Here is a 22,667-nt window from a genome sequence, read left to right on the forward strand (position 1 = left end):
TTAACTACTTAGTTTAAACTGAAAGTACTTGGTTAAAAGCTAATCTTTTTGGTTGAAGATTCATCCTTTTTTAGTTGAAAATCCATCTCTTTGGTTGAAAATTCTTTTCTTGTTGTTGAATTTGAATTATTTTGGGGAAACCCAATTTTTTTTTTAACTAAAAATTCAACTTCTATTTTTTGCATTTTTTTTTAATTCGTCTTTTTAGGTTGTGAATGCATCTGTTTTGTTAGAAATGTCATTTTTGTTTTGTTTGAAAATGCTACTATTTGGTATACAATTAATTTGTTTTAATTGAAGATTCAAGTATTATGTTGAACATAATTTTTTTCTGGTTAAATTCAATGATTTTTGCTTTCAAATACAAATTGTTTTTAGTTAAAAGATCAGCTATTACATTTTTTATTGCGAATTCATTTTCTTTTTTGAAAAATATGTCTTAAAGATAAGATGGATTCGTATTTTTGATTAGAATCAACTGGAAAAGAGTGATTTTATTTCACATAATTATTTTTAAATTATTGAAGTGTATAAAAAAATAATAGCAGTATAACTTCGCCTACTTAAATAATAGATTCTTTACAAAATACTGGTGAAGTTAAAAATAATTATACAGATTTTTTCTATAGTGATGAAATGTTTTACTAAATATTTGATATGCAATCGAGAATGTTTACGTTTGTCATTTATATGGTAATGCAAACTTCTTTTAAAATGACGTTTGTAGCATCCTTCTGCTTATTGCCTGTAATTTCTCTCTTCATGCTGGTATTACTTGACGTGCCTGTTTCCTTACCAGACAAGACACCCTTCATCACTTTGAATCATGATTCAGTATTTTATAAAACGCAATTACATACCTCCTCCAAACTGAAAACGAAACGCGAAGCGTTCTTTACGCTAGAAATTATTTTTCAGAATTTGCACTCTTTCCCCTATTCCCATTTTCTGATTTTAAAAGAAACCTTTTTTGATTAAAAATTTTATGATTTGGTTTAAATTTAATCATTTTGTTTGAAATTCTAATATTGTAGTAAAAATTAATCTTTTTCCGCCGAAAACATAATTTTTTTGTTGAATATTATTTTGTTTTTATACAAAATTCTACCTGCTGTATTGAAAATTGAACTATCTTCTAAAAAATTTCGTCTTTTTAACCATTTGGTTGAAAATGTCTATTTTTAGGTTAAAAATTTAACTATTTGGATAAAAATGTAATTATTTGGAAACAATTGAACTATTTTGTTAAAAAGTCATATTTTTGGTATTTTTGGATTTAAACTTTATATATTTTGGTAGAAAAGTTATCTTTATTGGTAAAAGTGAACTGTTTTTTTGAAAATGTAACTGCCTTCTGAAAAATATATCTTTTTGGCTTGGAAATCTAACTATTTGATTAAAAATTAAACTAATTTGTTTACAAATCGCCTCGGATGCTTGAAAGTTCCAATATTTGTTTGAATTTATTTTTTTGGCCGAAATGTTTCGTATTTTATGGTTGAAAATTCAGCTTATTTTTATAAAATTCATCTGTTGAGCTTCAAGATTTAATAATTTGGTATAGAAAATTCAACGATTTGCTTGAAAATGAATTTTTTGGATGAAATGTCATGTCTACGGATTGACAATAATTCATTCGTTTTGTAGATTTTTTGTTGTTGAAATTCTACTATTTTGGTTGAAAAATCTTTATTTTTGATTCAGTATAACTGTTTTTTATTTAAAATAATCTCTTTCCATAAAAATATCAAATATTATATTTTTTGTTGAGAATTCATTCCTTTTTGTTTATTGTTAAACTTATTGGTTGAAAATTTAATTATTTTGTTGAAAATCCATCTCTTTTAGGTAGAAAATTCGTTGAAAATTCATTTTTCTTGGTTAAATTTCCATCTTTCTTGTTTGCAAATAAAATTATTTGTTTAAAATTCAAGCTTCTTCGAAAAAATAAGTCTTTTTGCTTGAAAAGTCATCTATTTGGTTCAAAATAAAATTACTGTGTTAAAAATTCGTCTTTTTTAAATTTAACCATTCAATTGCAAAATGTTTAGTTAAACACTTGTCTTTTTTGGGTAGAAAATTTGCTTTTTATTGTGTAAAAGTCACATCTTTTTAGTCGAAAATTGATCTTTCATGGTTGAAATTTAACGTTGTTGTTGAAAATTCAAGCGTTTTCGAAAAAAATGTTCTTTTTGCTTGAAAAGTCAACTATTTTTTCAAAATTAAACTTTTGAAAAACCATATTTTTTTATTGAAAATTAAATTTTGTTTGCAAATGCAACTATTTAATAGAAAATGACTTTTTTTTTAAATTCAATTATTTTTGTTTGAAAATGTTTTTTTGTTCTTGAAAATTCAACTTTTCTGGTTAATAATAAAATTCACTTGTTTTTCTCAAAAAAAATTCTTTTTGGCTTAAAAAATCAACTATTTGGTTGTAACTGTAACTTTTTGGTTGAAACTTATTATTTTTTTAATAAAAATATTTTATTGGAAATTAAACTTTCATGAAAACTCAACTCTTTTGATGTCTGCCTGTGTCCTCAAAGTTCAATTTCAGGGTCAGAATTAATAATCATAAAAGCAAATGAATAATTTATTTATTTTTTCTCCTTTTATCAGTGGATTAAAAGTGATAAAAAGAGAATTGACTAAGAAGAAGTTATGTTTACCCAGATAATTTAATCGTTTCATAACGGCTGTGAAGATACGCGAGCCTGGCTCATTATTTTGCAAATGTTCTCGGGAATAAACAGTTTCTAAGAGTGGATCAAGCCACGCGGCCGCGTAGACGTCGATTGCGAGGGTAAATGCATTAAAACAATAGCTTCTTAAATGAGCGCCTTCAGTTTTTAAAAGACACACTGATTTAACGATGTGCGACTTTCCACACGAGGGTGGCACTCAATCCCATTGTAGTTTGTGAACTCGACGAATTAAGATACCAATTAATTTTGCAAATCAGGCCAACGATGAGTGCATTTAAGTTGAAAATGAAGGCTTGGAAATCAGAACGGTATGAGCGCTCGAGCAGTAGGCAGGAGGGAGAATGACGCGCAGAAAACGCGACGAAAGAGAGGACGATCTTTCGTCGCGTTTTCTGCGCGTCATCCCCACTCCTACTTACTGCTCAAGTGCTCATTCGGTTCTGCTTTCCGAGCTTTCAAATGTTATAATTCTTGAATTCCCGTTTCTTCTTCAGTGCCAAGCAATGGTAATCTAGATCATTTTTCTAAATTTATACAATTTCAGGCCTCAAACTCACCACACTGTTGACACTTTTTTGGGGCGTTGAAACTCTTTTGTTACTATTTTAACAAAATTGGCACTGAGGACTATTTTGACATAATTGTTCGCTAATACCACTATTTCTTTACTTTTCCTTGAAAAATAGTTTTCAACATCTTCGCTAATTCTCTCAACTAAGGCAGATTAATTTTCAAATGTACAGTTTTATTTTTAATAAAAAATTGTTAAAAAAAAAAAAAAACTTATTGTCAACAAAAACCCAATATTTTCTACAAAATAGTTGAATTTTGTACCAAAGTGTGATTTTTTTAAGCCAAAAAGACGAATTTCCTATAAAACTGTTGAATTTCCAAACAAATAAATGAACTTTAAAGAAAGTAGTTCAACTTTCAACCAAGGAGTTAAATTTTTAAACTAAAAAGATAAATTTTCAGCGAAAAATGTAATAGTTGATATTTCAACAACAAAATCTTTTAATTTAAAATACAGAACAGTTGTATTTAAACTAGATAGATGAATATTTAACAAATTGTTTAAAATTCTCAACTAAAACAAATGATTTTTAACCAAAAATTTGAATTATTAGAAAAAATTGATGTTTTAACAAAAGAGTTAAATTTTCAAGGAAATATATTAATTTTCAACCAAATAGCTAATAATCTTTCTACTGAAGAGTTTAATTTTCAAGCTGCAGACCTACATTGTCTTTCAAACAGTTGAATTTCTCAACCGAAAATATGAATGTTCAACAAAATAATAGAATTTTTTTAAAAAGTTGAATTTTTAAGATAAAACACGATTTTTCCAAAAACAGATTAATTTTCTTAACAAAAAACGAAAAAAAATTAATTCTCGAAAAAGTACATCGATTTTGTACCGAATAGTAAGATTTTCAAGAAGGAAGATTAATTTTATACAAGAAAAGATGAATTTTTAACAAAATACATGCGTTTCTAGTCAAATAGTTTTTTCCAAAATGAATTTTCAAAAAAAATTAAATACATTTTCGACTAAATTGTTTGAATAATATAAATGATAGTTCAAATTTGATTTTATTATATATTTTCTTTATTTAGAAATTAAATAGTTGAATTTAAATTGAGGAGAATTAGTTTTCAATAAAATAAATGATTTTCTACAAAACAAATTAATTGTGTACCAAATAGTTTAGTTTTATACCAACTTTTCGAGATTTTGACCAAATAGTAAAATTTCCAATAAAAAATTAATTTTCAATATCTAATATTAATTTTGTAATAAAAAAGATAAATTCTTAACAAAATATAGACATTTTTAACTAAATAATTTAAACAACGGTTTACAAATTTTTTTAACCAAATATTTGAATTTTAACCGAAAATGGATTAATGAACTTTTTATTTGAAAGATTTAATTTTTGATTTAAGAAATTTCGACGGAACTGTTTAATTTTATACTAAATAGTTGAATTTTCAAGTAAAAAAGTCCAATTTTCTACAAAACAGTAGAAGTTTCAACTAACAAAAGAGGATTAATTAGTCGAATGAAAAAAAAAGAAGAATTTTTAACAAAATGTATACATTTTAAAATTAATAGTTGTGTTTACAGCAAAGAATATGAATTTTCTACCATAAAAGTCGAAAATTAAAGTATTTTATTGAAAACTCTACTATTTTGTTTAAATACTATTTGTTAAAAATTTTTTTTTGCGAAACAAAAATTCGGCTATTCGTACCAAAATTTCGGTGTATTTTTTGCAGATTAAAAAAATAAGCTTTTTAAAAAAATATAAAAGCTTTTTTAAATTTTTCTAAAAATGGTAGGAAAAGTGCGGTTAAATTTAAAATATGTTTATAAAGTTCCAAAAAAATTTTAAACAACTTGAAGAATTTGAAGAAAATTTTTGAAGCTTGCAAAGTATGTTGAAATTATTTTCTCGACCACGATAATCAATTAATTAATTTCTGATATTAGTTTTTTTTCGAATAGTCAAATAATTTTCTGGAGAAATGAGAAAGAAAAATCTACCTCGGCTTGGATTTGAACCAAAAACGTCACTATTTACGAGTGGAGCGTTTCTTTCTCGTTTCTCCAGAAAATTATTTGACCAGTAATCAGCAAAAAATGACATCAGAAATTAGTTTATATTTTTTTGTAGAGAATTCATCTTTTCTGTATTAAAACCCAAAAGATTGGTTGAAAGTACAACTATTTTGTTGAAAATGCATTCTTTTTTTTTAGTGAACTGCTTTTCTATTTAAAATCCAATACATTTTTGTCTGCAATTACTCCATTTTGAAAGAATTTTCGCTGTGCAGTCTGCACTTTCCAAAAGTCAGTATATTTCATATATTAATGGTTTGATTTTTTTTTTGTTGCAGAAGATCATCGCCTACCCTGGCGCCAGCAGTAATGCCAACGTATCACAATGCGGGTGGTGTCTACCCAAACTTATCAGCACCAGCCCGCCAAGCAAAACTCGACGGCAACCAAAATCACCACACCATCCCTTCAACCATAACTCATTCCCTGATGCATAGCACCACTCAACATTCAAATTCATCCAGTCTAACTGCTTCCAACATTCCTTCCCATCCAGTCTCCCCGATCATGGCAACACACACGAACATTACTTCCAAAAACCTAACTTCACACATTAATCCGCTTGCACCAGTCATCATCACCTCCAACTCCACAAATTCTGGCAATCATGCTGGAAATCATCCTGGCAACAATATTTTGCCAGTCAACCCTAGACACGAAGTGAAGCTCAATGCTATGCCGTACGTATATCTGACAATTCATAAATTTAAAAAAACATTTAAAACATTAAGGAGCAACGTAAAAAAATATGTCTAAATATTTAGGGTCGCTTAAATCTCCACTAAGCTTTCTGGATAATAATTATTATTATACAGATTGATTCTTATCGATTATAATCAATCGTATGTTAGCTCTATCGGCTGATGGCGACCGCCCACGGCAACAATATCCCACGCGCGGACGTTAACTCTTTGCTGCTGCCACATTATTTTCTTTTTACCGCATGTCCTATTTTCAGGATGCATAATCTTCCCCTTTTTTCTTAGTTTTCCCTTTTTCCTCTTTTCTTTTTGAATATACGGAATTTGAAAATACAATATTTGTATTGCGCGAAAAATCCTCTGAAGTTAGTTAGTGTACCCATTATTGAATAATAATTACAGCAATTATAGCACCTCCATAAATTATTTATGAATCAATAATTTAAACATTTCCAGTGCTGAACCATTAAAAATAATCTCAAAAAATTTGAAGCTGAAATATTTTAAAGCATGCTGAAGATGTGAAAACTGAAGACAAAAGTTGTGATCCGATATAAAATGGGAACTGTTATAAAATATATAGTACTTTTTATATAAGTATTAGAAGGTGAACACTTTTTAGACGGGGTGTACAAAGTTAAATACCTAATTAAAAAATGGAATATTCCAATTTTATCAAATGCAGTGTTAAATGTTTTAACTCGAGCAATTTTTAATTTGAGTTTAAGAGCACTGAAGACTAGGGCATAGTGATAATGCTCAAATAAATCAAGTCGTTTGAGCATTCGACATAAGTGATTACAAATTTAAAATCAGTAAAATTTATTGATTATAAACTCAAAATATTTCCTATCGGTTCACAAATTATGACCAGTGAACAATAATACAAAATTACAAAATTTAAAAATACATTTTTTGCCCAATAACAATTTTTTGAAAATTTGCAAAAACTTGTTTTTCTTTCAGATTGAGTCATATACACACATTTAAAAATTTTTAATATGCCGAAACAAATTTATTCAGCTTCAACCAAAGCAACATTTTATCATTTTGCTTTTTTGACAAAAAAACTTTTGCCGTGATTTATGATTTGTGAAACATCATATTTTTTGTGATTTTGGAACGTTATAAATACCCGGGAACCGAATCAATAAAAAGCATGTTTTTTTATATTTTCAGAAAATTCCAAATAAGGCAGAATTAAAAAAAATATATTTATAAATTTAAAAACGAGAACTGAACTTTGTTAAAAATTCTTCTATTGTGGTAGAAAAATCACCTTATTGGTGGAAAATTCATCTTTTTAGTTCAAATTTAGTTTTGTATTATTTAGAATTAATTTTTACATTCTCATCAGAGAAGGTATTAGATTTTTGTAAAATTTGACCCCCCCCCCCCAGTTTTTTAAAAATATCCACGTTTTGAGACCCCCTGAACCCGAAAAACAGATTTTCACGAATGTGTCTGTATATATGTCTGCCTGTCTGTCTGTATTTGAACACGATAACTTTTGAAAAAAATAATCTATTAGATTGCCCTTTGGTACACTCGTTTAGTGTTCTAAACTAAAGGTCAAGTTCGTTAACCAGCCATTTTGGATGAAAATTCAAAAAGTGGGCACATTTTGAATATTTTTGAAACCAATTTTTTAAAAGCTCTATACGTTTATTCATAGAATTCAAAAAATTTAACAATTTATCCTTATGACTTTTTTTGAAAAATCAAAAATTACTAGAGTTATAGCATTTTTAAAATCCAGAAAATCAAACTAAAATGAACGATTAAAGCCAAACAACGCATGATACGAAAAAAAAATCTGGAAAAGAAAAAACGTTGCTTTTTGAAAGCCCTAAAAGATTATGATAGCAACTTTTTCAATTTGTTCAAAAGTTGAAAATTCAAAATTTGATCGTGCAAAAAATTTTTGAAACCACATTTTTTCAAGATGTATAAATTCTATGCACGGTTGTTTTAACTGTTCTATTTTTTACCGAAAATTTATCTTTTTTCATAAAAATTTATCCTCTCCTGTTGATAATTATACTATTACGTTGAAAATTTACGTGAATTTTAATTTTTAATTATTTTTTACTGCAAATTCATCTATTATATTACTAGCTAAAAATTTATTTGTTTTACGTGAAAATTTAACTTTTTGTCGAAAATTCGTAATTTTTTTGGTAGAAGACTATTCTGATTTGTTGAAACTTTATCTTTTTGGTCGAAAAATCATTTATTTGGTAGACAAAACTTTTTTGTTAAATTTTCAAGAATTTTCAACTAAAATGATGAGTCTCCAACTAAAAAAAAAAATAATTTTTAACCATATACATCAATTTTAAATTAAAAATATACATTTTCTACCAAGAATAAAATAGTTAAATGATCAGCTAGTAAAATAAATTTTCAACAAAAAAAAACAAACAAATTTTCATCAAATAAGAATATTCTTGAAAATTCCTGTACCTTGTAAAAAATTCATTTATTTTGGTAGAAAACTTACCTTGTTGGTTGAAAATTATTTTTTTCTTATTTAGAATTAATTTTTTTTTATCTAAAAATGTAACTGTTCCATTTTCTGTTTTGTATTGAAAACTGATTTTTTTTGTATAGAAATTTAATTTCCTTGGTTGAAAATAATACTATTTAGTTGAAAATTCCATTTTTTGTTGAAAATTTACCTTCTTTGATAGAAGTTTAATTTTTTTTGTAAAAAATAATTTGATTTGTAGAAAATTTATCTATTATATTTTTTTAAGATTTAATTTCTTTGGTTAAAAAAAGCTATTTAGTTGAAAATTAATTAATTTTACTTGAAATTCGTTTCTGTTCTGTTTAATTATTACTTTCCTCACGGCAAATTGAACTATTCTATATTTGGGTTGTAAATTTATCTTTCTTAGTTGAAAACCTATATGTTTTATTAAAACTATACCTTTTTTGGTAGAAAATTCATCTTTTGGGTTTTCAAATTGAATTATTTTGTTGGAATTTATTTTTTGGGTTGAAAATTGAGTAGTTTAACTAAAAATTTTATTTGTCTATTTTTGGTTAAAAAATAATTTGTTGAAAATTAGTTTTTTTTTTGGTCGTGGAACATTTATTTTTCTGACATTTTAATTATTCTAATTTTGATTTAACATTGATATTTTTTAGAAGAAAATTCATGTACTTTGTTAAAAATAAGTCTTTTTTGGCAGAAAACTAATCTTTTGGGTGAAAATTTTACTAATTATTTGGTTGAAAATAGTATATTGTGAAACGAGGGTAAGAAATTTAAAATTAAAACAATTTCAAAATCCAACTAAGATGTCCAAACTGAAAATTAATCAATTTTACAGCATATGAGTAGACCATTCTCAAATTTAGAACGTTTCATATTGAAAAATTTTAAATCTAAAGTGCTGAAAATTGTACAATAATAAATTAAAAACCTTCAATATTTATATTTTAGGATTCATATTTTTTAAGATATAAAAATTTAAAAAAAAATTTCTTTTTTTTTGGTGCAAAATGTAGAGTTTTATATTTAGGGTAGTAGAAATTTGTCTGATTCAAAATTAGACTCTAAAAGTTGTACACACAAAATGGGAAACGTTTAAGGTTGACTTTTTTCATTTAGGTATCTTCAACATTGAAAAGTATAATTTCAAATCTACGAAACTGAATTAACGTTTTAAATTTACAGAACAATAAAAGAATGTTAAAATCGTCTTTTTTGGATGAACTCAGCTGTTTCTTATTTTTAATCAAAATATTTTAAGGTTGGAATATCAACTATTACATTTAGTTGACAATTCATCTTTTTTGGTTAAAAATTAAACTATTTGGTAGAAAACGAACTTTTTTTTTGAAAATTTCACCAAAAAATTTCTGTTGAATAAGACTTATTTTCAACAAAATACATGAATTTTCATGTAAAAAATATCAATTTTTAACCAAAATTAGAATAGTTAAAATTTTAGAGAAATAGATGTTCGAGAAAAAAACAACTAATTTTCAACAATTTTTTTGTCATAAAATTAAATGATTTTTTGACCAAAAATATAAGGATTAAATTTTTAGTTAAACCAATCAATTTTCAACTAAAAAAGTAAATTCCTAACAAAATAGTTCCATTTTAAAACCAAAAGATGATTTTTCTGCCAAAAAAGATACAGTTTTAATAAAACAAAATTAAACAAAAGAAAAACGAGTTTTCAGCGAAATTAATTAATTTTTAACTGAAAATATAAAATTTTAAATAAAGAGAAATGAATTTTTAACAAAAAATATGAATGTTTGACCAAATGGTAGAATTTGAAATCAATAAAGAAGGAGAATTTTCAAGTAAATAGCTTGTTTTTCAACCAAAGAAATGAATTCTTAACAAAAAATAGAATAGTAAACTTTTCTACACAACGGATAATATTTTAACGCAAAAAGTTACACTTCTATTAAAGAAGTTTTATTTTCCACAAAAAATGAAACAGTTAGCTTAAACATTCAACTAAACTGATGAATCTTCAACTAAAAAAAAAAAAAGAAATGCATTTTTAACCAAATATATGAATTTTTAATTAAAAAGATCAATTTTAGACCAAGAATAAAATAGTTAAATTTTCAGTTAGTAAAATCCATTTTTAACAAAAAAAAAAAAAAAAAAAAAAAAAAAAAAAAAAAAAAAAAAAAAAAAAAAAAAAAAAAAAAAAAAAAAAAAAAAAAAAAAAAAAAAACGAATTTTCAACAAAATAGTTCAATGTTCTACGAAGGAAATGAATTTTCGACATAAAATATAAAGTTTCAACAAATGAGAATACTCTTCTACAAAAGAATACGAATTTTCACATAAAACAGATACATTTTTTTTACCAAAAAGACGATTTTTCAAGAAAATAGTTGAAATATTAATCAAAAAAGATTTCTCAGTGAAAAAGACGAGCTTTCTTAAAAACAGTTATATTTTTAACTCGAAAATATAAATTTTCAACAGAAAAGTTAATTTCTTTCATTTATTAAAAAAAGTAAATCGATAATAATAATTTTATTAATATTAATAATATTTAATATTAATGTATAATATTAAGTTTTAATTCATACTTGCTTATTTTTATTGAAAAATTAAATTTATAAGTTACTATTAAATTAGTTACCTAAGCAGTTAACAAACTTTGATGTTAGAATTGTAGGTTTCAGTAAAGTACTTTAAACAACTTTTTTAGAATAAATAATTAATTAAACTACAATCGTGGAGCTTACAAATGATATTTTTAATATATGACTAACACAAGACTGCGACATTTAATTGAAAACACGAGCGAAGTGATCGCCTCAGTAATGGAAACCCAAGAATTTGTATTTATATATTTTGTGTATTTTGTATTTGTATTAAACGTATTAAAATTGTGCAAAAATATTATTTTTTTCTTTTATTATTTTATATATATATATTTTTTTTCTTTTATTTTATTAACATTATTTTTTCTTTTATTATTTTTTTACTAAATGTATAGCTTGTCAAAACAAAAATAAATAGTGGTAACAAATTCAAACGAACTTAAAAAATATTAGAAAATTTTTACTTTTATGTTTTATATTGGAATATAAAAGATACTCAACGATATTCATTATTGTTCCAGTTTTGTACATACTTTTTACTATGGCCTCTTGTAATGGTCGGTTTACCTTATGTGCTTGCAAAAATTTAATATAGTTTATTGCACAAATTTGCCCCTTGTTAGTAAATGAGACGCGTCGCTCACCTTCGTCTTTACAGCGATCTATAGATAACATCGAAAATGACGTGAAAGTAGCAACAACAAATTTTCGACAAACACATACACTTAAATGCACATATGCTGACAGGTGTCTCACTGACTTATTCTCCGAGGAAACTGAGCTGATGTGAGAAAAAGCACGGATTTCCCATAAGGCGCAATAAGCAGTTAACAAGTTTAGACTTTAGGCTAACGTTTAGGCTCTAGATACCAAAACGCAATTTTCGAAAATCCATTTTATAAAAATTAAAAGAAATTTTGCCATTTTGCTTACGGGACATTAACTGCATATAAAAAATGCTCCAGACAATACAAAAAAAATCGAATAAAATGTCAGTTAACAGGTTTCGACCGCGGACCCTTCATTTGCTTTTAACATAAATGCTTGGGCATTGAAGTTCTCTAACTGTAGCAAGATTTTAATCTTCTTTATGCTAATTTCTGTCTTCAGATGGTTTCACGGGAAGATATCAAGAGAAACAGCAGAAACATTGTTGCGACCCCGGGAAGACGGTCTCTTCCTGGTTCGGGAGTCGACGAATTTTCCGGGCGACTATACGCTCTGCGTTTGCTATCAGGGGCGCGTGCAACATTATCGAGTTAAATATAAAAACAATCAGTTAACAATAGACGACGAGGAGTTCTTCGAGAACCTGGCGCTCCTCGTCGAGCACTACGAGCAAGACGCCGACGGTTTGTGCACGCAATTGACGAAATCGCTGCCAAAACAGGGCAAGCAGGACTTTTGCGTGGATCCACAGGCCTTTGTGCAAGCTGGCTGGGTCATTCAGACCGACGAGTTGGAATTGCGTGAGTGTATTGGGAAAGGGGAATTTGGCGACGTTCTTCTCGGTTATTATCAGGGCGAAAAAGTCGCTGTGAAGAAGCTGAAGGACAACAGCGAAGCAGCACAAAGATTTCTGGCTGAAGCGAGTTTGATGACCTCCTTGATTCACGACAATTTGGTCAAGCTTCTTGGTCTCGTTTTCAACAATCAACATATGTACCTGGTCACAGAGTATATGAGCAACGGATCCCTGGTGGATTATCTCAGGTCACGGGGAAGGTTGCACATCACCCAGAGGCATCAAATCAATTTCGCTTAGTAAGCCACTTTTCTTTTCATTTTTAATATTCTAAGGATAACTCATAAGTCAGGGTGTCTTTAAGGATGAATTTTAATTGAAATTTAAAAAAAATATTTTTTTACTTTAGCAGTTATTAAATTAGAAGTTAAATTATTTTCATTTTAAATAGTTTAAGAATCCTTGAACAGATTAAAAATTGTATGTCAGAACCTTGAGAAATCTAGAAGAACTTTTAAATATATGAATTGAATTTTTTCTACAACTTTGAGAAAATCCTGCAAATTAAAAAAAAATCCTTAAAATTTGAATTTATAAATAACAATAGAACACTTATTGTTTGTAGAAAAAACGAGAGTAATTTTAAGAGATATTTAGGAGTTTTAAAAATATTCTAATTAAGTTTAGAACCTCAAATGATTTCAAATAATTTAAACGTAGTGTGTGTACCGAAAAAATTCGACTATTCGTATAGAAATTTTAATGCAAATACCCACAGCCGAATTTAAAACAAAATGTAGAATTTTGCAGATTTCAAACAAAAAATTTAGAATCATTTTAAGAATATGAAAAGGCTTCAAAAGAATAAAAACATTTTCCTAAGATTCCTAGGAAAATTTTAAATGGCTTTTCATTAAAAAAATTATTGTAACAGAAAATTTAAAAAGATTTTAAGAAATCTCCAAAATTATCAACAAAAAAAACCTGGAAGATTTTAATGATTTTTTTAATTTGCAGGATTATCAAAACATTGTAGGAAAAATTTGAATAATTTGAAAATATATTTAGAAGTTCTGAAAAAAATGTTCACACACTTCGTTTAAATTACTTGAAATCAAGCTAAATATTAAATACTTATTCTTTTTCTAAATTACAAAATTACAACTTAAATGGGTTAAGAACTGAATAATTTTAGACTTAAAATATTTAATTCAATTAAAGCCTTTAATTATGAATATATATTTTTATGTAGTTATTTTTTAGTTCAAAATAGTTTATAAGATTTTAATCGCACGTTTACATAGATAAAAAATAATATATTAATAAATTTATTAATTAAATTTAATATAAAAAATAATATAAAGGAAGATCTAAAAACTTGAATTGAAAAAAATTAAATAATTAATTCATTTATATTTAAAGTTCATCAAATAAAACGGGGTTTTATCTAAAAATTTTAACTTGAAACGCTTTTAATTTTCGGTTGTTTAAATATGGCACACTAGGTACACTAGGGTGGTCCAAAAATGCATGGCAAATTTTTTTTCACTCTAGAGGGCAAGACGCCTCCCCTCCCCCCACCCCAGTTTCCATTTCCCAAGAAAGAAAATCGATAAATTTTTTTCGATGTTCAAATATAAACACGTGCCGCCGGGCACTTCAAAATCCCATTTGATTAATATGGGGAAATTTTGAATTTTCGAAATAAAACCATACTAATAACTTTCATTTTCAAACCAACACCCACCGTCCCCGCAGCAACCCAAATATGACCTACAAATAAAAAAACTATATTTTTACGTATTTTTGTTGTTTTTTAAATCAATTTTCGTCTTATTTTTCATACAAATAATTACTAATGGACCATTTGAATATTTACCATGACTTAAAAAAATTTAATTGTTTAAAAAAATGTACATTATTTAAACAAGTATTAATTCCCAAAAAATGTAAAAAACAATCGTATTTTCTGATTGAAATGCAATATTTTGTCATTTTTCGGAGTAGTAAATTTTTGTAAACACATTAAGTAATTATTTAAACAATTAATTATTGTTTATTTTCAAAATTTCTTAAAATTGAGCCAGAGACGTCCACTTTTTTTCAAATTGGTATCCAACGATATTTTTTTGAATACTTAGATAATCTTGATACATTTCTTTTAATGTTTAACAAAATAGTATTTTTTTAAACAATTTTCGTTTGCTCAAGCAGTTATTTTTCGATAAATGAAAAAAATGAAATAAAATAGCGGACAAACAAATGATTACGATTTTAAAAGTATTTTTGGTAAAGTAATTATTTAAACAAATTATATTTATTCAAACAATTAAAAAGTGGTAATTGTATCCTTTCTATAGACTACATTCATTGAATTTGTTCTATTTTATTTTATTTTTTTAGTCATAAAAAGAAACTGCTTGAGCAAATAAAGATTATTTTAAAAAATAGAAATTTATTGAACATGAAAAGAAATGCATCAAAATGATGTAATTATTCAACAAAACGTAGCATGGGGTACTAATTTAAAAAGAAAGTTGATATCTTTGGCTCAATTTTTAGACATTTTGAAAATAGACAATAAATAATTGTTTAAATAATTACATAATGTTTCAACAAAATGTACTGCTCCAAACAATGACACACAATTACATTTTAATCAGAAGAATTTTCCGAAGAAAAATCTGCCCAAGTTCGATTTTAATATTTTTTTAAACGATTAAAGTGCAGTCTTGAAATTTAAACAACTGAAAATTAAAAGGGTTTGAAGTTAAAATTTTTAGATAAAAAACCGTTTTATTTGATGACATAGTTGAACTTAAAAATAACTTCATAATAATATGTATTCACAATTAAAGGCTTTAATTAAATTTAAAATATTTTTTAAGTCTAAAATTATTCAATTCTTAACCCACTTAAGTTGTAATTTTGTAATTTAGAAAAAAAAATATTTAATATTTTGCTTGATTTCAAGTAATTTAAACGAAGTGTGTGAACATTTTTTTTTCAAATCTTTTAAATATATTTTCAAATTATTCAAATTTTTCCTACAATGTTTAGAAAATCCTGCAAATTAAAAAAAATCATAAAAATCTTCCAGGTTTTTTTTTGTTGATAATTTTGGAAATTTCTTAAAATCTTTTTAAATTTTCTGTTACAATAATTTTTTAAAATGAAAAGCCATTAAAAATTTTCCTAGGAATCTTAGGAAAATGTTTTTATTCTTTTGAAGCCGTTTCAGATTCTTAAACTGATTCTAAATTTTTTGATTGAACCTTGCAAAAATCTAAATTTTTTTTAAAATTCGGCTGTGGGTATTTGCATTAAAATTTCGATACGTATAGCCGAATTTTTTCGGTACACACACTACGTTTAAATTATTTGAAATCATTTGAGGTTCTAAACTTAATTAGAATATTTTTAAAACTCCTAAATATCTCTTAAAATTACTCTCGTTTTTTCTACAAACAATAAGTGTTCTATTGTTATTTACAAATTCAAATTTTAAGGATTTTGTTTTTAATTTGCAGGATTTTCTAAAAGTTGTAGAAAAAGTTCAATTCATATATTTAAAAGTTCTTCTAGATTTCTCAAGGTTTTGACATACAATTTTTAATCTGTTCAAGGATTCTTAAACTATTTAAAATAAAAATAATTTAACTTCTAATTTAATAACTGTTAAGGTAAAAAAAATATTTTTTAATTTTTAATGTGTCCAGCTTAAAATGACTAAAGATAATATAATTAAAAAAAAAAAAAAAACCCGCTTCATGCGGGTTGAAAATTTTTTAAATTAATTTTTAATTAATATTTTTTTCGTGTCTAACATTTTTTAACTAAAGAGTTGAATTTTTTAATTAAACAAGTTCAATTTTTAACCAAAAAAGGAGATGAATTGAGGAGAATTAATTTTGAACGAGAAACATTTCTACAAAACAGTCTAATTTTGTACCAAATAGTTGAATATTTAAACCAAAAATACGAATTTTCCCTAAAACAGTTGAATTTTTAAGCTTGGGATATCAATTAACAATAATAAAGTTTATTTACAACCAATCTGTTGAACTTTGAACAAAATAGTTGAATTTTTTTATATCTTATATCTTTTCGGTTAAAAATTCAACTGTTTTGTAGAAGATGAGGTTAACTATTTAGTTAAAAATTGATTTTTTTGGTTGAAGATTCATAATTTTAGTTCAAAATTAATTTCTTTGATTGAAAATTTAGTTTTTTTTTGTTGAAAATTCGTAGATAAATTTTCACCGAGGGGCAATAATTTTAAATAAATAAATAAACGAATTTTCTACAAAACAGTCTAATTTTGCACCAAATTACAAAATAGCTGAATCCTCAGGAAAAAAAGAATTATTCTTAATTAAACAATTGCATTCCTAATAAAAAAGATATAAAAACCCAACAAAGGATGTAATAGTTGACGTTTCAACTTAAAAATAATTTATTTTTAAATAAAAAATATTTTAAATTGTCCAAGGCAGACGAATTTACGAAAAAATCATTTATTTTTCAACAAAAAAAGATTTTTTCAGTCAAGAACAAAAATAATTCAACCAAATTGTTAAATATTCTAACCCAAAAAAAAAAGAATCTTATATGAAAATATGAATTTTTAACAAACAATGAATATTATCAATTAAATATTTTATTTTTCAATTAAAAATATGAATTATCAACAATGAATGTAATAGTCGATATTTTAACGTAAAAAGATTTCAAATTGAAATAAAAAACAGTTTAATTCATTTAAAAGTATCGCATTTCCCAAAATTTAATTGATTTTTTTACCAAAAAAGATTTTCCTGTCAAAAAAGAAAAAAATGTAACCAAATTGTTGAGTTTTCAACCAAATGGTTTATAATTTTCAACCGAAAAAGATGAATTCTCAACAAAAATGATGAATTTTCAAGCAAAAAAAAAAGTTTATCAAAATAGTTGAACTTTTAACCAAAAAAAGATGATAGTGAACGAAAAATGTAACTAGTTAATATTTCGACTTACACAAATGTCAGTTTTAAATATAAAATAGTCGAATTTGTCAAAAAAAAAAAAAAAGAATTTCCAATAATATAATTGATTTTTAACCAAAAAAATCTTTTATTAAAAAAAGAAACAGAATTTCAACCCAAAACGATTTGGGTGTGAAAACTAAACAATTTTGTAAAAAATTAAACTATTTGGTTGAAGACTAACTTCTTTTGTTGAAAATTCCTGTGTTTAGTTGAAACCTAAATTGCTTTGGTAAAAAATAAAACTTTCTGGCTGAAAATTAAAATATTTGAAAATTTAACTATTCTGTTGCAAATTCGTTTTTTGTTTGTTTTGTTGCAGTAAATTCATGAATTTCGTTGAAGATTGAGCTTTTTGGTCAAAAAATATATAGTTTAGCGAAAGTTTATTTTTATTCTTTGAAAATATAAAAATTTCATTTTTGGTTGAAATTTAACTAATTCGTTGAAAATTCATCTTTCTTTATTGGAAAGTAACTGTCTTATATAAACTGTTTCTGGTGTAAAAGAGAACTGTGTTCTCAAAAATTCGACTTTTTATCTTATAAACTCTTGGTTGAAAATGAATTTTTTAAAGTTTAAAATTCACCTATTCGGTAAAAAATTAACTAGTTGATTGGATGTTTAATTGTTTGGTTGAAAATTGAACTATTTTGTTAAAGTCATCTTTTTTGGACGAAAATTTAAATTTTGTGGTAGAAAAGTAATTTTTATTGTTTAAAAATTTAACGATTTCACTTTTGGTTGAAAACTGATCTTTTTAGTTAACAATTTAACTAATTCGTTGCAAATTTATATTAAAAATTGAACTTTTTTGTTAAAGTCATGTTATTTGGTGTAAAATGCAACTTTTATGGTAGAAAAGTCATTTTTATTGGTTGGAAATTTAATGATTTCATTTTTGATTGAAAATTTATTGTTTTAGTTGAAAATTTAATTAAAATTTGTTTTCTTTGCAAATCCATCTCTTTTTTATCGAAAATTGCTTTAAACTTTCTTATTGAAAATTTATTCTTGCGGTTTTAAAAGTGATCCTTTTTCTAAAAAGTTCGACTTTTTAACTTGAAAATTTAAGAATTTTTTTCAAAAATCGTCTATTTGGATCAGAAATTAATCATCTTGGTTGAAAATGCATTTTTGTTCTTTGAAAATTTACCCATTTTGTAAGAAATTAACTAGCTGTTTGGATGCTTAATGCTTTTGTTGAAAATTGAACTATTTTGTTTAAAGTAATGTTTTTTGCTTAGCAATTCAACTTTAGTGGTAGAAAAGTGGTTTTTATTGGTTGAAAATTTAACGATTCCTTTTTTGGTTGAAAATTTATCTTTTTAGTTGAAAATATAACTAATTTTTTTTTAATTCATTTAAAATTCGTTCATTTATTAGGAAATTTATCGTCTTGGTGGAAAATTCATTTTTATTAAAGTTGAAAATTCAGCTATTTTGTAAAAAATTAATTACTTTTTTGGAAATTTAATTTAATTGTTAAAAATTGATCTAATTTGTGAAAATAATCTTTTTTTGTCGAAAATTCAATTTTCGTGGTAGAAAAGTCATTTTTATTGGTTGAAAATTTAATGACTTCATTTTTGGTTGCAAATTTATCTTTTTATTTAAAATGTAACTAATACGTTGTAAATTAATATTTTTTACTTCGAAAATTAACTTTCTTGTTGAAAATATAACTAATTCGTTAAACATGAATTCAAAATTCGTTTATTTAGTAGAAAATTAATCTTCTTGGTGGAAAATTCTTTTTTATTTAAGTTGAAAATTCAACTATTTTGTAGAAAATTACTTAGTTTTTTGAAAATTTAATTTAATTGTTCAAAATTGATCTATTTTGTTAAAATCATCTTTTTTGGTCGAAAATTCAACTTTTGTGGTAGAAAATTCATTTTTATTGGTTGAAAATACGTTAAAAGTTAAAAGTTTATTCAAAATTCGCCAATTTAGTAGAAAATTAATCTTCATGGTGATATTTTTTTTTTAATTTGAATATTCGGCTATTTTGTAGAAAAAATCTAGTTTGTTGTAAGTTTAATTCAATTGTTAAAAATTGAACTATTTTGTTAAAATCATCTTTTTTGGTCGAAAATTCCACTTTTGTGTTAGAAAATTCATTTTTATTGTTTAAAAATTTAACGATTTCATTTTTGGTTTGAAATTGATCTTTTTAGTTGAAAATTTAACTAATTTGTTGAAAATTTATTTAGAATTTGTTCATTTAGAAGGAAATTTATCTTCTTGGTGGAAAATCCATTTTTATTCAAGTTGAAATTTTAGATATTTTGTAGAAAATTAACTAGGTTTTTGATAGTTTAATTCAGTTTTTAAAAATTGAACTATTTTGTTAAAAATCATATTTTTTGTTCGAAAATTCAACTTTTGTGGTAGAAAAGTCATATTTATTGGTTGAAAATTCATGTTTTTTGGATCTAAAATTAAATTTCTTGTAGAAAATTTAACTAATTCGTTGAAAATTCATTCAATATTCGTTCATTTAGTAGAAAATTAATCTCCTTGGTGGAAAATTCATTTTTAATTAAGTTGAAAATTCAGCTATTTTGTAGAAAATAAAGAAGTTTTTGAAAGTTTAATTCTTTTGCTAAAAATTGAATTATTTTGTCAAAATCATATTTTTTGGTCGAAAATTCCACTTTTGCGGTAGAAAAGTCATTTTTATTGTTTGAAAATTTAACGATTTCATTTTTGGTTGAAAACTTATCTTTTTATTTGAAAATCTAATTAATTCGTTGCAAATTCATATTTTTTGGCTCGAAACTTAACTTGTTGAAAATTCTTTCTAGTTCAAAAGTCAACTTTTTTCTAAAAAATTCGAATTTTTTACTTGAAAACTTAAGTATTATGTTAAAAAATAGTCTATTTGAATCGAAAATTAATCTTCTTGGTTGAAAATGCATTTTTATAATCTGAAAATTTAGTTATTTAACAAAAGTTAACTAGTTTGTTGAAAGTTTAATTATTTTATTAAAAATTCGACTGTTTCGTTCAAGTCATTTTTTTAGGTGGAAAATTTAAATTTTATTGTAGATCAGTGATTTTTATTGGTTGAAAATTTAACGATTTTTTTTTGGCTGCAAATTTAACTGTTTATGGCAAAAGGCATTTTTATTGGTTGAAAACTTTTTTTTTCGTCGAAAATTCAACTATTTTTTTCAAATTTATTTTTATTTGTTGCAAATTAATCTTTCTTGGCTGAAAATTAACTTTTTTTTCGAAAATAAAACTCTCGGGTTGAAACTTAGACTGTCTTCTAAAAAATTCGTTTTTTTGGCTTTAAAATTCAAATATTTTAGGTGAATTTTTGATTTTTCTATTCTTAGTGATACTTGCGCTGGAATGGCATACTTGGAATCTAGACACGTCGTGCACCGAGACTTGGCTGCAAGAAACGTCCTCGTAGCCGAGGATGGAACTGCAAAAGTCTCAGACTTTGGCTTGGCACGAGATGAAAATTTCAGCCTTGATGGCGGAAAGCTTCCGATAAAATGGACCGCACCCGAAGCTTTAAAGCACAACGTAATTAGGACTTTTTAAATTTATTTCTATGACAAAAAGTCTCTTCTAATTCGAAAAAAAATTAAATGGCTTAATTCCATAAAAAATTAGAGTCAAATTTCAGCCTGAACAAATCATTTTTTTTTAATTTAAATAAATAATTTTTAATAATTTGCAGAAATTCTCTAATAAGTCTGACATGTGGAGCTTTGGAATTCTCCTTTGGGAAATTTACTCCTTTGGTCGCGTTCCATATTCCAGATTGGTGAGTATCTTCAAAAAAAAAATCCTTTGTTCCTATTTGAAAAGTTCGTTTTTGACCCGGTGCCAATAATGCCGAAAATAATTTCAGCAATTGGCGGACGTTGTGAAGAGCGTGGAAGAGGGCAACATAATGGAAGCACCTGACGGATGTCCGCCAGACATCTATGAGATCATGAAAAAGGTATTTTTTGAGTTTGGAATTAGGTGTTTTATTATAAACAATTTTATTTTTTTATTTTTTTTAGCGATGGCATTATTTAGCTATTTATTTGAGAAAAAAAATGAGAATGATGATACTATTTTCTTAAAATTATCCGATAATTTGACTATTTCTTTACTTTTTATTGATAAATAATTGTGAACAACATTAATTTTCTACCAAAAAAAGATAAATTCTCAAAAAACTATATAAATTTTTAACTAAACTGTTGAATTTTTACCCTGGAAAAGATCAATTATAATTGATATATAATAGAAAATAGATAAATATAAAATATAAAAATAGAACATAAATATAGAAAATTTTCTATTTAAAAAATTAATTTTTAATGCCAAGGAACTGAGTTTTTTACCGAATTGCTAAATTTTCAAGCCAAATAGTTGAGTTTTCTACAAAACAGTTGTATTTTCAATCTGAAAATACTAATTTTTCACTCAAAATCTAATAGTTGATATTTTTTAAACTAATAAAATATATTTTTAAACAAAAATAGTCGAATATAACTAAAAATGACGAATTTAAACATAGTACTTAAATCCTCATCTAAAACTGATTAATTTCTTAACGGTACTGTTGCACTTTTAACCAAAAAAATGTTGTTTTTTGCCAGAAAAATAGAATTTTGAAATAATATTTAAATTTGTAACAAAATAGTTAAATATTCTACCTGAAAAGATGATTTTTCAACAAAATATATAAATTTCTAACCAAATAGTAGAATTTTCTACCAAATAGAAGACGAGTTTTTAACATAGGACATAAATTTTTAACTGAATAGTTTGAACAATGGATGTAATGTTTGTTCAAATTTCATTTGAATAATTTTTAGTTTATGTTTTGTTCTTTTCTCAACATTTTTAACTAAATAGTAAAATTAATTTTCAATAAAACCAAATTGTGGAATTATCAAGACGAAAAGATGAATTTTCTATAAAAAAGAGTTGAATTGTCGACAAAATAATGAAACTTGCAATTGAAAAATTAATTTTTAACAAATAAAGTGAATTTTTAAGGAACTAGTTTCAAGTTTTAAACAAGGAATT

The 22,667-nt window shown here is 25.2% G+C and overlaps 1 protein-coding gene across 1 annotated transcript in view; it reads left to right on the forward strand.

Annotated features, from left to right (window-relative positions):
* The window catches only part of LOC117178537 (tyrosine-protein kinase CSK-like), a 91,025-nt gene that overhangs the window by 37,216 nt on the left and 31,142 nt on the right, over positions 1-22,667 (forward strand). The window contains exons 3-7 of the mRNA XM_033369965.1: positions 5,610-6,011; positions 12,240-12,893; positions 20,966-21,161; positions 21,319-21,405; positions 21,493-21,585. Coding sequence (XP_033225856.1) covers positions 5,610-6,011; positions 12,240-12,893; positions 20,966-21,161; positions 21,319-21,405; positions 21,493-21,585 — 1,432 coding nt within the window. The remainder of the gene's footprint in view (positions 1-5,609; positions 6,012-12,239; positions 12,894-20,965; positions 21,162-21,318; positions 21,406-21,492; positions 21,586-22,667) is intronic.

This window comes from Belonocnema kinseyi, chromosome 8, assembly GCF_010883055.1.
Source record: "Belonocnema kinseyi isolate 2016_QV_RU_SX_M_011 chromosome 8, B_treatae_v1, whole genome shotgun sequence".
Lineage (NCBI taxonomy): Eukaryota > Metazoa > Arthropoda > Insecta > Hymenoptera > Cynipidae > Belonocnema > Belonocnema kinseyi.